Source organism: Danio rerio, chromosome 16 (genome assembly GCF_052040795.2).
Source record: "Danio rerio strain M-AB ecotype USA chromosome 16, GRCz13ab, whole genome shotgun sequence".
NCBI lineage: Eukaryota > Metazoa > Chordata > Actinopteri > Cypriniformes > Danionidae > Danio > Danio rerio.
Genome location: NC_141036.1, coordinates 33,079,976 through 33,096,050, shown reverse-complemented (window position 1 = coordinate 33,096,050; position 16,075 = coordinate 33,079,976). Strand labels below are relative to the sequence as shown.

General features: G+C 37.6%; 2 protein-coding genes and 1 long non-coding RNA gene across 5 annotated transcripts in view; 2 read left to right on the top strand and 1 right to left on the bottom strand.

Moving 5' to 3' along the window:
- The window catches only part of syt11b (synaptotagmin XIb), a 31,246-nt gene extending 21,443 nt beyond the window's left edge, over positions 1 to 9,803 (top strand). The window contains exons 1-4 of one of the 2 annotated variants that reach the window (XM_087286311.1): positions 1,774 to 1,862; positions 1,943 to 2,853; positions 5,255 to 5,375; positions 6,860 to 9,803. In XM_087286311.1, coding sequence (XP_087142437.1) covers positions 1,945 to 2,853; positions 5,255 to 5,375; positions 6,860 to 7,164 — 1,335 coding nt within the window. In that variant the 5' untranslated portion in view covers positions 1,774 to 1,862; positions 1,943 to 1,944 and the 3' untranslated portion in view covers positions 7,165 to 9,803. 2 annotated transcript variants of the gene reach the window in all.
- Positions 1,451 to 16,075, bottom strand: part of LOC147833362 (retrovirus-related Pol polyprotein from transposon opus-like) — a 19,530-nt gene continuing 4,905 nt past the window's right edge. Inside the window, exon 3 of the long non-coding RNA XR_015511520.1 lies at positions 1,451 to 4,079. This is a non-coding gene — a long non-coding RNA (retrovirus-related Pol polyprotein from transposon opus-like). The remainder of the gene's footprint in view (positions 4,080 to 16,075) is intronic.
- Positions 13,054 to 16,075, top strand: part of plin6 (perilipin 6) — a 23,915-nt gene continuing 20,893 nt past the window's right edge. The window contains exons 1-2 of one of the 2 annotated variants that reach the window (XM_087286312.1): positions 13,066 to 13,215; positions 14,979 to 15,032. The gene's annotated coding sequence lies outside the window, so the exon portion shown is untranslated. 2 annotated transcript variants of the gene reach the window in all.

Below are 16,075 nucleotides of genomic sequence, written 5' to 3'. Positions count from 1 at the left end.
CCCATCTAGTCGGTCCGGCCGCGGAGCTGGGGGATAAACCATCTCCAACCCCACGGCCGAAGCAGCCCGGGAAAGCACGGCTAACATGTCCGCTTCAGGATCCGATTTGACAGCGCTCACCTGCCCGGAGGGGGCGAGCGGGTCCGGATCTTCGTCGGACAGTGAAAGCCCACCCTCCGATGCCGCGGAGGACATCTGATCTCCGGTGTCAGCGAGTGTGAGAGCTACCATCTGGTTAGACGGATCACTCTCACCACCCGAAGCTTGGATGGAGCGCCGTGAGGAGCGAGAGGTCCGCGAGCCCGTGGGCGGCGGATTAGCTCCCGCTGAAACCCTCAGATCTGCCCGAGCGCCCGCTGCTTTTTTAGAACAGGAGGCAACTGGGGTGGCTCGCTCTCTTGCGAAAGTTAGCCGCGATCTTAGCTGTGCAACGGTCATGGCATCGCAATGACGACATGAACCGCCCGCGAGCACCGCATTAACATGCTGGACCCCTAAACATGCAATGCAGTGATCGTGTCCATCATCCGGAGACAGGAAACCCCCGCATCCAGAAACGCACAGTCGGAGCGCCATCCTGAAAAGGACGTGCTGCACGACTGTGTTGCTCTTTTAGGAAAGTTGCAACTATACGCACCGTTCTGGAGGACCGGACCCAAAGAACCGCAGGCAAGGGAGTAACCCAGCTCGACCGTCTGCCACCGCGAAGACCCACTCTGGACCGGGAGACACACTCGTTCGCTCTGAAGTGCTGATCAGCAAGAGGAACCCTCATCGACTCACTCAGAAAGGATCTGAAGCGAAAAGGATGGCGTCTGCTGGCTTCAGGTGTGCTTATATGCTGAGATAATTGCAGATGTCGCACACCTGCGCAAGCTTACGCTGCCAATTAATTTCATTCATTGGCCCGTTCAATACTCTCCAGATAAGCGGCTTCTGATCCGAATCCTCCCATTCATGGCACTGAAGTTCCCCAACCGAAGGGGAACTAGTGATACCTAATATAGGTAAAAATTCCTTTGTTCTTCTCAAGATTGGATGCATTACAGATGCTAGGATGACCCTACATAATTGGAAGTGTCCCAGAATGCCAGAAGTAAAAGAGTGGATTAATGGGATGATTGAAAACGTTGTGTATGCTGGGGAGATTAAATAATGTGGGAGAAGTACATAGAAAAGGGGATAATCTCTGGCGACATTTATAATAGGGATAAATAAGTATGTATCACAAAGGTACCACAACCTTAATTTCCATATATGGTTACTATATGTTGTTCAATTTTCTTGGTGTGACAGGTGGCTGTATATGTACCATGTATCATGTGTAATGTGAAGTGTGTTTTTTGTTCTTGGCAGTAAAAAAGTCGAATTATAAAAAAAATTAAATAAATATTTAATAAAAAAAAATATTTTAAAACAATTTAGTCATAAATCATACTGACTCTAAACCTTTATTCGATTATATATATGTTTTTATTTATGGTTCAGCTAACTTTACAGCATTTTAAGTGACAAAGTTACAAAAAAATATGGTTTTAAACAACCAATTTAACATAGGACAACATTAAATGCCAGTCACAAACACAAATGACATTTACACAAACCAAATGTAGGAACACTAGCCAGGATTTGATCTAAAATATTTGATAACTGTGTTGTTGCGTGGTGAGACCGGATGCCGTAGTCTTGTTGTGGGCTGATCGTGGTCCTCTGCATCTTGCGGGTGGAGTGGGCATGAAGCAGAATAAAGAGACTGCCAGTCTGTCAGTGGCTGCTTGTTCAGAGCTGGTGTGCTATAACCATCCATAACCAGAGAGACTGTCGCTTAATTCTGTTAAAGATAACCATCTGAACGTCTTAAGGTATGAATGTAGAAGATGTAAATGGATGTGACTGAGTTATGTCCCCTTGTGTTTATCTCCCGTCTGTTCTTCTCTTTCAGACATGTCTCCAGTGCTGGCAGGGTTTATCGGTGCTGGCGTGTTGGTCGTTGCAGTCTTTGCGTTAATCTACCTGTGGACTTGCTGTCAGAAACATTACAACAGGACCAACTACAAGCTCCATGGCATCCAGTCGGAACACAGCGATCCTCTCACAGACCCTCCGTACAAATTTATCCACATGCTGAAAGGGATGAGCATCTATCCTGATGCACTTACCAACAGCAAGAGAATAATTCGAGTGGCACGTGAAGCCAGAGCTCAAACCTCTGACCGAGTACAAGGCAGCAAGGGCCGCCCAGTGGTGCTGGTGAATATGGATTCGGCAGCAGAAAGTGGCTTGCTTGGGGAAAAGCAGATGAGGCTTGAGGAAAGTGGGCATGAGGTTTCCAGGCTGGAGAGGGAGCTTCCGGTGCGAGCCGATTACTGCTGCTTGGATAGCAGCTCCGCAAGCAGCAGTCAGACGTCCAGCACTACGGTTTCCAGCACTGCTACACCCTTCACCCCTGCCGATGAACCCAGCCGGGGAGACCTCAGCATTGCAATCGACTATAACTTCCCCAAGAAGGCCTTGGTGGTCACCATCCTGGAGGCTCGTGGTTTGCCGGCAGTGGAAGGTCAGACAGGCAGCGCCGACCCCTATGTGAAGATGACCATTCTTCCGGAGAAGAAGCATCGAGTGAAGACTCGAGTTTTGAGGAAGACTCTGGAGCCTGCGTTTGATGAAACCTTCACGTTTTATGGCGTACCGTACAGCTCATTGTCAGATCTCACGCTGCACTTCTTGGTGTTGAGCTTTGATCGTTTTTCAAGAGATGATGTGATTGGTGAGGCTATGGTTCCGCTGGCTGGCGTGGACCCGAGTACAGGACGGGTTCATATTACACAACAGATCACAAAGAGAAACATGCAGGTGAGATAACACAAACAATTAATTTGAGAAATCATTTACTACATTGTAGGTTTTATGTGAAACTTATGAATAATAAAAATCTATAAATTTGAACTTTGCATCCCCTTAAAAGTAAATTCTGTATAGTACAAGTAATATGAATTAAATTTAGGCCCCGTTTACACTAATGTGTTTTTGTTTTAAAACGCTTAAGTTTGGCTACGGTTGCGCCATCCGTCCACACTACGCCGGAGTTCTCGAGCTCGTCGTCTGTCCACAAAAATATTTCTCTTGCTTTCTTTGCCGTCTGGCGTTTGTTGACTAACAATAACCAAATGCCGAGTGAGACGCACGTTTCTGTTTATACTAGAATGCGCATGCCCAGAGTGCATGAATGGTCACGTGATATACGTTTTTGGTGGCGTAGTGTGGACGGAGATATGTTCAAAGACGCTAGGTAAAATGCTAGTGTGGACGCGGATCGTTTTTGATCTAAAATGCCGTTTTAAAACTAAAACGCACTAGTGTAAACGGGCCTTAGACTACTAAATCCGCCATTTTGTTAGTTTAACGTGACATCCATTTGTAAATGGCATCATGGGATGGAAACAATTGATGGAAGAGTCCATCAATTGCGCATTTAAAAAATCTGGTCATCTGGCTGTTTTTAGCTTACATACTATACTATAATATACTATACTATACTATTTTACGATTAATTTCTATACAGTATTAGAGTAGGCAGATTCAGACACAAAGTCAGTGTCCTATTGTACCTAGTTTATTTTGTGTATCACTGTCAGTTATAAAGCACTATGCACTGCATCATATAGTACTTCATATAAGCCGCATGCAAAAAACAAAAATGTGATATATATTTATAGCATAAAATACTATATACTACTACATATACATACATAAAGTATGTACAACTACAACAATACCTACAGTATATACCATATTATGTACATTATATAACAAGACTAAAGCATTTAGATTCCTTAAATGCGTTTCCTGTACTGAATGTGTGCTGTCACGCTGTGATTGATTCATCTGTGCTCTTATTATAAGTCAGACTAAGTCAGACTCTTGTATGAGCTCAGCACTGAATCATCACTGTGTCATCCTCCTACTGCAGATTGCAGTCATTGATAAATGTGCTTATCCTCCTGCTCACTGCGTGGGTTTGGATGATGCGTACATCAAAGCCTGCTTGTGCCTCCACACAGAACTTAAGAGAGGATGAGCTGTGAAGATAAACGGAAAACAATTATTCACGAGTGAACAGCTCGTGTACCCATCATTAATGAATCTAAACAGTTCCTCTGCTAACACAACTTATGTTGAGGAGCTACTATGAGTCTCACTTACCTTCTTGAGCTGAAGTTATAGTGATGTGGAGGTGCATAGAAAACCTGTTTTATTGTTAATTTAAGGGGGAGGGTCGGAGCACTGACTCTGATTCCCCAGGCTCTGCATTTTTGGGGAAATTCCAAATTGAACCAAAACAAACGATAGCGATTGGCCTAATATTGGCAAAATTCAGGACATTGCAACCTGCAGAATCTGAGAATGAATGAATGAATAAACAAATAAATATTAATAATTATTTACCCTCAATTGATAACAAACCTGTTTGAGTTCCTTTCTTCTGTTGAACATAAAATGTTTTTTTTTCTTCTGTTGAAAACAAATGAAGGCATTTTGAAGAATTTTGGTAGGGAAAATACTATCAAAGTTAAGATTTTTTGTCCTGCATTCTTCAAAATATATTCATTTGTTGTTTAACTGAAGAAAAATCTTCAACAGGTTAAGACAGGGTTTCACAAACTTTTCCAACCCGCAACCCCCAAAATAACAATGCCAGTGACTTGCAACCCCCAATATTCTCTATAATAATATAAACCTTGCAGTTGTACATTATCTACCTTGACTATTCATTTTTTAATTTTGTAGAATACTACTTGGAGACCATCCTCCATGTACAGTTGTTTTAAATTAATTTTAATATACATTGAGTGCCATAAAGGTGTCAGAAAGTTTAACCTGGTTTTGGATTTGGTGCATCTGACGCTTTTGCTGTGTTTTTAATATAACATAATCACCCCAGGATTCACAAAAAAATTAAAAGACTGATGGCTTTTCATTTGCATTTTTTAATGTAACTACCAAGCGACCATTGCATCCTGCAACCCCACGGGGGGGTCCTGACCCCCACTTTGGCAACCACTGGGTTAAGAGGATGAGTAAATTATGATAGAATTTTCATTTTTAGGGTGCACTACTTCTTGAAGGCAAAAAAAGAGATAAATCCAAATGGTTCCATTCAGTATTTATTTTTTTATTATGCAACTGTGAGTGTATGGATGCCTAAGAAAAGCTGTCTATTTAAACATCGACTGTGTTTTTTTTTTTTTTGCAGTGTGTGAGCCATGGAGAGCTGCTGGTTTCTCTTTCCTATCAGCCTGTTTCTCACAGACTCAGTGTGGTGGTGTTAAAAGCAAAACATCTTCCAAAACTGGACATCACTGGCTTGTCTGCAAGTAAGTCTACATTTAAAAAGACGTTTCAATCAATACAACCCTGTTATTGTTTTTCTATAAACAATATTAGTGCTTTTATTAATTTGGTCAAGTGACAGTAAAGAAATTTACGTTGCAAAAGGTTTTTCCATTCAAATTTCCTTTTATTTTTTTATTTGTATATAAAAGACACTTAGACATGATTTCATGGTTTTCAGAAAATATTAAACAGTACCTCAGTTTTTAATATTAAGCGTGCATGTCCACCAAAGTGTTTTTGCACTGCTTTTTTTTTCTTTTGTTGTCAACGGAAGTGCGTGTGCATTTTACGCTCAGTGCTAAGCGCATGGCATTTTATAAATCCTTTGACAGCTGATTTTTTAGAGTGAAAATAATGCCTTGGTGAACACACCCTAATAATAACTTGTTAAATAATAAGTCATAAAATAATTTTACTGCTGAAAAATGCACGACAGGAATACGGTATATATTAAAAACGGTCCCACTTTATATTAAGTGTCCTTAACTACTATGTACTTACATCAAAAAATAAATACAGTGTACTTACTGTGTTTATAATGTATTTGAAAACACTTGTGGTGCTTTTGAGTTGGGATAGAGGTTGGGTTATGGACAGGTTTGGTGGTATGGGTAGGTTTAAGGGTGGGTTATGGTGTAAGGGATGGTCAACAGTGTATTTACACATGTAATTACAAAAGTTATTTAAAGATGTAGTTACATACATGTATTTAATCAAGCATAAGTACACAGTAAATACATGTATTTACACAATAAGAACATTGTAACAAACTATTAATTCCTGTGTAAGTACATATTAGTTAAGGCCACTTAATATAAAGTTGGACCTTAAAAACAAACTAAAACACACAAAATTCTATTTATTATATTTATAAATATCACTTTTATTGTATTTTTTGTCAAATTATTTCAGTATTCTTTTTTTTACCAAACCTATGCTTTTGAACATCATATATTTTTTGACAAAATACAAATGTCACTTTTATGACATTTTAAATGTTTGTGAATAGATTAAAAATAAACCCATTTAAAACAGGTTCTGCTTTCTTCTGAAGAGACGTGATCACTTTTGATACAGATTTCATTTCAGCGTTCGTTCACATAAACATTGATCAGTAACAGTAGCTGAAGCTTAACCTGATGCACAAGAACATAATAGCTTTTGTGGCCAAGTTTGAAAGTCCTTAACAATTTACACTATTCCATGTGCGAATAAAGGATAAAAAATATCGGTTCATATAGTTGATGTACCATAATTCATAAAGATTTTTTATGTCTGTCAAAGTTTTGGGTGGACAGACATTCAATAGAGGGACAAAATCTGTACCAAAGGTGTTTAAATATGAAATAGTTTTGAAATGACAGGAGAGAACAATGATAGACTTTTCTGAACTAATCCCTAAAATGTAGTAGCAAATCCATAACAACTGTTGGAATCTAATAACTGGTCTTATCTCTTGTCCCAGATCCTTACGTGAAGCTGAATGTGTTCTACGGCCACAAGCGCATTGCCAAGAAGAAAACGCATGTGAAAAAATGCACGCTCAACCCCGTCTTTAACGAATCCTTCATCTATGACGTGCCAGCTGAGTTGCTCCCTGACATCTCTATTGAGTTCCTGGTCATGGACTTTGACCGCACTACTAAAAACCAGGCTTTGGGACGCCTGGTGCTCGGCGCAGACAGCCCATGCCCTTCAGGTGCTGCCCACTGGCAGGAAGTCTGTCAAAACCCACGACGCCAAATATCAAAGTGGCACACGCTCAATTAACATTAGAGCTTCACATTAACACTCTCTCTCCACACACACACACTCAAAACACAGGCACACAGGAAACATTTCTGAATGAGAGAGAGAGAAAGAATTCTGGGAAAAGATGCCTTTGTTACCACCCACAACATGGTAACTAAAATTCAGGAGGATTTGTAAAAAAAGGACTTAAGCCAACTTTTACATCATTGCTGATGCAACGATGGGCCTCGGAAATGAATCATTTTAAAATCACAAGGACACATTACCTAATCACACATACATAGAAGATAAATAATAAAAGGAGACCAAAATATAACAAACTGACAGACTGTTAGAGGAGTTGTTGTGGTTTGGGATTCTATAGCTGTTCTCAAGAAACGTATCGCATGTCTTAACGCTCCGTATTTAAATCCAGAATGGGACATTACGTGCTTTTATGCGCAATACACTGGCTCTTTTAGAAGGGGAGCTTGTGAAAAAATATCTTCTGATATGTACTGATTATCTCCACTGTATGAGCAACGCACCAAAGTGACGCAGAGGTTGTATGATCTACGTTAAAGTATGATTTGTTCCGTTCTGCTTTGGCTGGAGATGTTACGGAGATTCCTGCTGTGTCACATTCTCCTCAGCTATTAGTCCAGTCATGTGATTGTACAACAATAACCTTTTTGGCAGCACTCCGGGCCTGATTTATTGCTTGGGCAACAATTTCATCATACACTTTGGATAAATCAGGCCCTGAAAAACCTCAGTCTACACTGCTATGCCACAAACACACTCTGAATGTCACTTTCTGTCTGAATTTCATACATCAGAGCTTCACTTCACCATGAAACAGAGGTTCACTGTGTTGTAGACTTGACTAGCCCATGTCATCAGATGCTCTTTTTATAAGGTGAATTGGATCTGCTGTCATTTTATATCCTGTGTGATATAGAGATAGACAAACATGTGTGCTTGTAGAACAAAGCTGAAAAGCTTTGGTATTAATAAGGAGGCTTTCTGAGCCATTTGATATGACCTTAAGGAAAAAGAAGGTATGTAGCATTTTATCCTTTGTATTTCTGTCATTTGCATACCACCCTCTCCTTACTTCCCCCATTTCTGTCTCTCTCTTTTATGATGAGAACATGTATAATAATGTGATTCCCACTGGTAGCCTGAGACTTTCTGACTGGTGCTCCTTACTTTGAATTTACTTTTATTAAGTCTACAGTCTATGTCTGGGATAGAATATTGTGTCTTATGAAGTCAGAATAAAGGCTGATAACTTTTTGTCTACACCAGACACGAGCAGCACAAGCACTGAATAAATCACAAGGCAACAAATTTCCAACAATAAACTGAAGCCGGTTTCATTTCTGAAGAATAGATCATTCTTTTCATTGACTAACCAAATTATATTTGGTTCCTTTAATGATCCTGCTTGTGCATTTCTTTTAACGCGGAAAGAACACTGTAGTAAAAAAATGAACTCCATTGAAACAATTCATTTTAGTGAATCAAACATACACTGCAGTTAAGTCTGATTCTAGAAAAAAGGACATAATGTAGGCAGTTGTTTTAAATGTATCAAAAGACAGCGACAGTAACTAATCAGCATGGTGAATGGCTGGTTGATCATAAGACAAACTGTACTTAAAGATACAAATGATGCATTTTGTCAGGACAATTTCACGACAGTTAATAGACTGCAATTATGCTGCTACAAAATGCAGAGATAACGCAATCAAGCCCTCACCCTTTAACGCCTCTGCTTTTTTTGTGGATGAGGTTGCCCTGATGGCATTTACTAGAGCAGTTTGAGCAAGGAGAATGCATTGCACTAGGCATGACAAGCTGGGAAGAGACCCAGAATGAACCTAAGACACAGGAAGGATTATATCTAGAGCTGAAGGAAGTTAACAAAATAAAGTATGTTCAACAGTTCTTCCACTATGATTTAGTCCCATGTATTCAGAAAACTATAAATGATTGAAAAATGTCTTAACTCATTTAGTTAATACTGAAAAGATCTAAATTGACATTTTCTCCAAAAAATGCATTCCTAAAAGTGCAAAAAAAAAAAAAAAAATTGGAAATGTGCTCAGGATTGAGGAAAATCAGAAAAACACGTACTATTGCCCAAAACACTTATTGTTATTTCTCTAACATAGATTACACACACTCCTGCTTAATTACCTACATATAGCCAATAGTGGTAAACAATATAGCATATGCTTTCTCTATCATAAAGATGCTATTTCTGAATGGATCTTCTTCCATGTTCAAGTCACGCTTCCTGTATAAAAGCACACTCTATCCACCTAGCAATCTCTTTCATGTGGAAAATCACTGGTATGCCAAAAGAGAAAGATAGAAAACATTATTTGGAGAACCTAAAACACACAGGTAGAATAATTATACTAATAATACAGGATAGATAAAAATAATAAAATGTAAAACAACATTCCTGTGACCTTAACACAATTAATGTTCAAAAATAAAGTGGCAGGACACTGCAAAATGTATTAGTGCAAAACAATATCTTGTGAATATTTGACATGATGTACTGGAAAATGCTGTGAGATCTCTGCTAATGTTACACACCCACCTGTATGTTAGTGTTCTTAACATCCACTGAATGTGCAAAATAAACGTGATACACAAATTAATATCTTTTTGTCACTTCCATATATAAAGGGAAATTTTTGAACATTTCTGCTTGAGATGGATAATAGAAGTGCTTTCACATTGGCAGCATGGTGGCTCAATGGTTCGAGATGTCTTCGCTGCAGTCCGTAGCACGATGACGTACTGGATCAGGTCTAATAAGTGGAAATCGTAACACTCACTATCGTAATGCACTGTAAAAAATGCAGGGTTCCACACAATTCTTTCATGTTGTCCCAACACAAATCGATTAAGTTAACTTAACACTTTTACCAAAATTTGTGGATTGAACATGAAAAAAATTAAGTTAACGCAATAAAATCTCAAGAATTGCGTTTATTCAGCTGGTTTTAAATAAGTAGTAGGAAGAATTCAATGATGTCAATGACAGAATTCAATAATGTCGCCTCACAGCAAGAAGGTCGCTGGTTCGAACCTCGGCTGTGTGTGTGTGGATGTTTCCCAGAGATGGGTTGCGGCTGGAAGGGCATCTGCTGCATAAAAACTTGCTAGATAAGTTCGCGGTTCATTCCGCTGTGGCAACCCCGGATTAATAAAGGGACTAAGCCGACAAGAAAATGAATGAATGAATGGATAATAAATTTAATTTGTTTAAATTCAAAACATAAATTGTTTGCAACAATTTAGCAGACAATTCCCAGTGTTGGGTTAGGGCTGGAAGGGCATCTGCTGTGTAAAACTGTGCTGGATAAGTTGGTGGTTCATTCTGCTGTGGCGACCCCAGATTAATAAAGGGAATAAGTCGAAAAAAAAAACTAATCAATTTCAGACATCTTTTTTGTGTGTTTGTGTAGGTGTATAAACATTAATAACTGTGAGGGTTGAGTTTAGGGTTGGGGTAGGTATAGATGTTAATAACAGAATGTAATGGGTAATTCAATAATATCAATAGTTTAATTTTCTAGCAACAAATGCTTGCGCATACACGTCTACTACTCAATCTTGTGCTACAGGCTGCAGCGAGGACACACTCCAGTGGTTTGCATGGTTGCCTCACAGCAAGATGGTGGCTGGCGCAAGTCCTGGCTGCACCAGGAGGCCTTTTTTTTGCAAAGTTTGCATGTTCTCTCTGTCTTTGGAGATTCCTTCAGGTTCTCCTGTTTCCCTCAAAAGACATGGAAGATAGTTTTCTTTGTTTATAGTTTTATCTTTATTTATATTTACAGCGCAAATCCAATTAGATCTACTTGTTACACTCAAAAAAATAATAATTTTTCACTTATTCAAACTACGTAATTAAAATGAGCTGAAACAACACAATTCTTGAGATATCACTGGGACAACTTAATTTTTTATATAAATCCACATAAATTTGTTAAAAGTGTTAAGATAACTTAATCGATTTGTGTTGGGACAACATGAATGAATTGTGTGGAACCCTGCATTTTTTACAGTGTAGGTAAACTGCTCCGGTTTCCCCCACAGTCCAAAGACATGTGATATAGGTAAATTGGATTAACTAAGTCAGTCATGTGTGAATGGGAGAGTGTGTGGTTGCTTCCCAGCACTGAGGGTTTTGGGTTTCACCAGGTAGGGCATCCTGATAAAGCAACCACTGTTCATCATAATGGTATTGGCTAACAAAACATTTTTAGAAAATTTGACTAGGGACTTTTGTAGCTGTGTGACAAAAAATGAATCAAACTGCAGTCAGTGGTACTTTTGTTTCTTCAGCGATTCTGCTTGTTTACCGCAAGTGTTTAATCATTGATTCTCAATGACACTCAATCAATGAATACATTCACTAAAAGATAGAAAATATTACTTTACAAATTGTATACTGTAAATCATCAGAACATTTTTTATATTAGTCAATAACATGATACTGGTATTTATATTTAAACTGAATAAATATATACAGTATTTACCTACATTTACATAAAGGAAAAAATAGATTGAATGATGGGCTCTGTGGGGTTTTCTGTGGGCACAGATTCTGTGTGGGCCAACTGTAGCTATTTTGTACAGTGTGTAAGAAATAGCAAGGTTGGATTTTGAAGGTTTAAGCTTAAGCAAAGAGAAAGTGAAATTCCAAACTGATATTTAACACATAAAATACGGATGAAGCCTGGATTCTCACTCAAAATAAAAAAAAAAGAATATGACAGCCATAAAGAAAGCCACACTATAGCCATCAAAGCTGTGGATTCTGTTGGATAACTGATGGATGAGTTGAAACTACGCAAATGATGATGAGAAAACGTTCAAAAGAAGTTTCTGAAAATCAAATAATGAAGTATATTACAGGAATGTATGTTTTAAAGCTAACCTCGAGCAAATAAATGCGTCATGAGCATTGACGTCAATTATTTTCCAAAAATAAATAAAACCATGAAAATTATTCTGTCTCCCTTTAAAAGGTCTGAGAACTTTACTGAAAGTAAAAAAAAAATCGTTATTGCCACCAGACATGTTAGATTGTGAAATGCAATAATATGATAGCCTCCTCTTTTGATACAGATCCTTTAGGCAAAGTCTGAGAAAATTTCCCAAGCTCAAACTGTCAAATGATTGTTTACACTTATTTAAGTCTGCTTTACTGAATCATTTTTGTTGGAAATTGAGGAAAAACCAACATGACTCTCCAAAGAGAGTCTTTGTGAAGATTTTCCATTATGCCTTGGCAATGTGAGATGACCTTAATGTACTTCTTGTTCAGTGATTGATTTTCTCGGAAGAAACTTCAATCTTCTGGTAGTTTATTCCCATTCGTTCAATTTCTGAATCAGAACAGGAATGCTGCTGAAAAGGGTCTGAACAATCCATAAACTTTTGAACTGTGACATTAAAATCATAACTCTCTAGATACATCTGACTAGACTCTCTGTACACAGCAGACATGTTCCTACATCACAAGTTTAGGTAACATTAGATTCCATTCCTCAAAATGTCTTGCTCATTAAGGCAGAGACTCTACTTCTTTGTTTATAACAACAAAGAGCTGTCTTTATTGTCTTTCCGCAGATTTTTACTGAATAGACGTAATTCTGGTATGAACATTGATGTCAATTCTGGTAGCTGATTTAAACAAGTCAAAGAGCATACGTGAGAAATGGCAGTCAAAACTGTCCAAAAATCCCACAGTCCATCAACTGTCTGGTTGGTAAACCAATGGCAAACAACGCCACAGAATCATCTTCACATACGTGGATTGGCCGCACCCTAAATGAGGGGCATCACATGCACCTACCATGAAAAATGACAAATTCATCCAACAAAACCCTCAGATCAGTCATTGCAGACAGATTGAGAACTAACTGAAAGAGTTCAAGTGGGTGTGAGACTATTAAATAACTGATATTTTTGATAACTGATAACTTTGTTAACTATTTAAGATATCGCTGTATTTTTATTTTGGTATTTTTCCATCTTAAAGGACACAATATCTTTAAGGTAAGAACTATTGCTGCTTATTGTCTACTCTGTAAAAAATTAAAAAAAAAGTGAAATAGTGTAGATACAGCAGATGGTAAAGCCTCAATGTAAAAAAGCCTGTTTGTTGGGATTAAATTTGATTTCATTGGGATTTAATTTGTTTTATGCAATATATTCCTTTTGATACAAATAAATAAAAAATCTATTTATTTAATTGTAAATTATAGAACTGGATTCTTGATTATAGCTTTAAGTCTAGCACAATAAATTTTATAAGAAATCGTATATAGATAAAAATAAATCCGTACAATAACAGAAACGTTACTAGCCAGTTATTACTCTGTATTTCTAATGTAATCTATGTATACCTGGAAATAATATAGTTGTAAATTACTACAAACATTTTTTAAAAATAGGGTGTTACAGTGGGTAGCACGATCCCCTCACAGCATGAAGGTCACTGGTTTGAGCCCTGGCTTGGTCAGTTGACAGTTCTTTGTGGAGTTTGTGTGTTCTCCCTGTGTTCGCGTCTGTTTCCTCCGGGTGCTCTGGTTTCCCCCATAGTCCAAAGACATGTGGTATATGTAAATTGAATGAGCTAAACTGGCCATAGTGTTTGTGTTTGAATGCAAGGGTGTATGAGTGTCTCACAGTGTTGGATTGCGGCTGGAAGGGCATCTGCTGTGTAAAACATATGCTAGATAAGTTGGCGGTTCATTCTGTGGTGACCCCTGACTGTTAAAGGGACTAAGCCGAAAATGGATGAATGAATGAATAAATATAAAAAATTTACTTTTTTACATTTTTTATATCAAAACTTCCAGTTGCAAAAGGAGCAGAGATCATTATGCAATATAAAATATAAAAACACAACAGGCAGATAATTTTTGCAATGCAGCATAAACCGAGGAAGAATCAAGTCTTCTTCAGAGTCCTGAAAGATGATTAGCTACCCCTTCCATTATTTGTATAAAGTATGTTCAATAATCTTTTATATTTTTTCATCTCCCAAGGATTTTTCACCAAAAAATAAATAAATAAATGTGTCATTGTTTGTTCCAGTTGTTTCAAACCAGTTTGATTTTTTTTTTTATATTTATGAAACCAAAAGTCATTGGTTTCCATAGCATTTTTATCATAGTATGTGGATCAATGGCTACCATTTTCCAATATTCTTCATTATGTTCTTGTTTGGGTGGATTGGTGGCTCAGTGGTTAACACTGTCATCTCACAGCAAGGTCACTGGTTCAAATCCCAGCTGGCATTTCAGTGTAGAGTTTGCATGTTCTCCCCATGTTCGCTTGGGCTTTCTCCGGGTGCTCCAGTTTCCCCCAAAAGTCCAAAGACATGCAGAACAGGTCAATTGAATAAACTATGTGTGTGTGAATGAGAAAGTCTATAGGTGTTTCCCTATACTGGATTGCAGCTGGAAGGGTATCTGCTGCGTAAAACATGTGCTGGAATAGTTAGTGATTTATTTCACTGTGCCGACCTCTGTAATAGAGACTAACCCAAAGGAACATGAATGAATAAATGAATATCTTTGTTTGTGTTTAACAGCAGAAAGTTTAAAGTGATATTTGACATCATGTTGTTATTTCACTTTGTATAAAGTTGTTAATTTAAAAAAATATATACAGATTTAAAAATTATGATTGATAATAACTTGATGGATAATTGATTCACGTTTTTGGTGAACAACCTCTTTAAGGCAGATTACAAGAGTTTTTTTTTTTTTTTGGCTATCTTTTATATTACCTATCACTTGAATTTCCCGCAGGTAAGCACTTGTTCAGAGCTGACATTCACTGGAATTTTGGGGCCCATCTGAGCAGTAAGTGAATCTAAAAAGCACACACTTTATTGTACAAACAGGCCTGTCATTAAGCTTTTGATCTATTTTCCGTTGTATTTTATTTCATGAGATAACATTCCTTTTAAACTCTTTGATCTGTACATTTGACTTGATCTGATAAGAATTAGACAGACTTGGAAGTTTTTGTCTGCCCATGACATTTCAAGGACACCAAATCAATTGACTGCTTTCATCCCACAATATTACTTACTGCTGGATTTCCCCCCCACATCCTATACTCTAGATTTCATTGTTTAAATGCAAGCTCAGTTTTCTGGTGTGGTTTAAACACTTAATGAAATTTTCACAGCAAGGGTGTTCAGCACTGACTGATAATGTCATGTGACATCAGCTGACTTGGAATGGGCAAGTCATATTATTGATTACAAAACAGTATTGACGTAGTTGAAATTAAGTATTTTCAGCTGTCAGAAGTAAAGGCCTTTGGTTTGGTAATCATAATGTATAATTAGTACGATAATACTAGATTACTGTTTTAAAAGAATTCTACTCAGGGTTTCCACTCTTTAATGAACAGCAGATTCAAGGACTTTTTAAAGCACCATTAATTTTAAATCAAGCTTTTTTTAATTTCCCCAGCATATAGTGCCATGTACTCAACATTTCACTTACACTTAATATTCAGCTTAAAATGTCAGAGTAATGATGATGTTTTGAAGGTGTCATTTCAGTGGTTAAAAAACAATAGACCATTTCAATGTGGTCATGTCACTGGCCCATAAACGTTTCCTGCTTGATAACAAACCATTTCATGACTGTAACAAGAGCAATTTAATAGTTAAAACAGCTCTCATAACATCATTTATCACTATGTAGCTATTTTTGGATTCTGGAAAGCCAATGGAAAATATAAAACAGGAAATATGTTGGGACCGTTGTTTGTTTACATCCCTCAGAATGGTTTATACTAGTGTATTTAAATATGGTTTTTGAAAAATTAATAAAATGTGCTTCATTTGTCAAATTTAAGATTTTTAAATAAATATTTTTTTTTACATTTT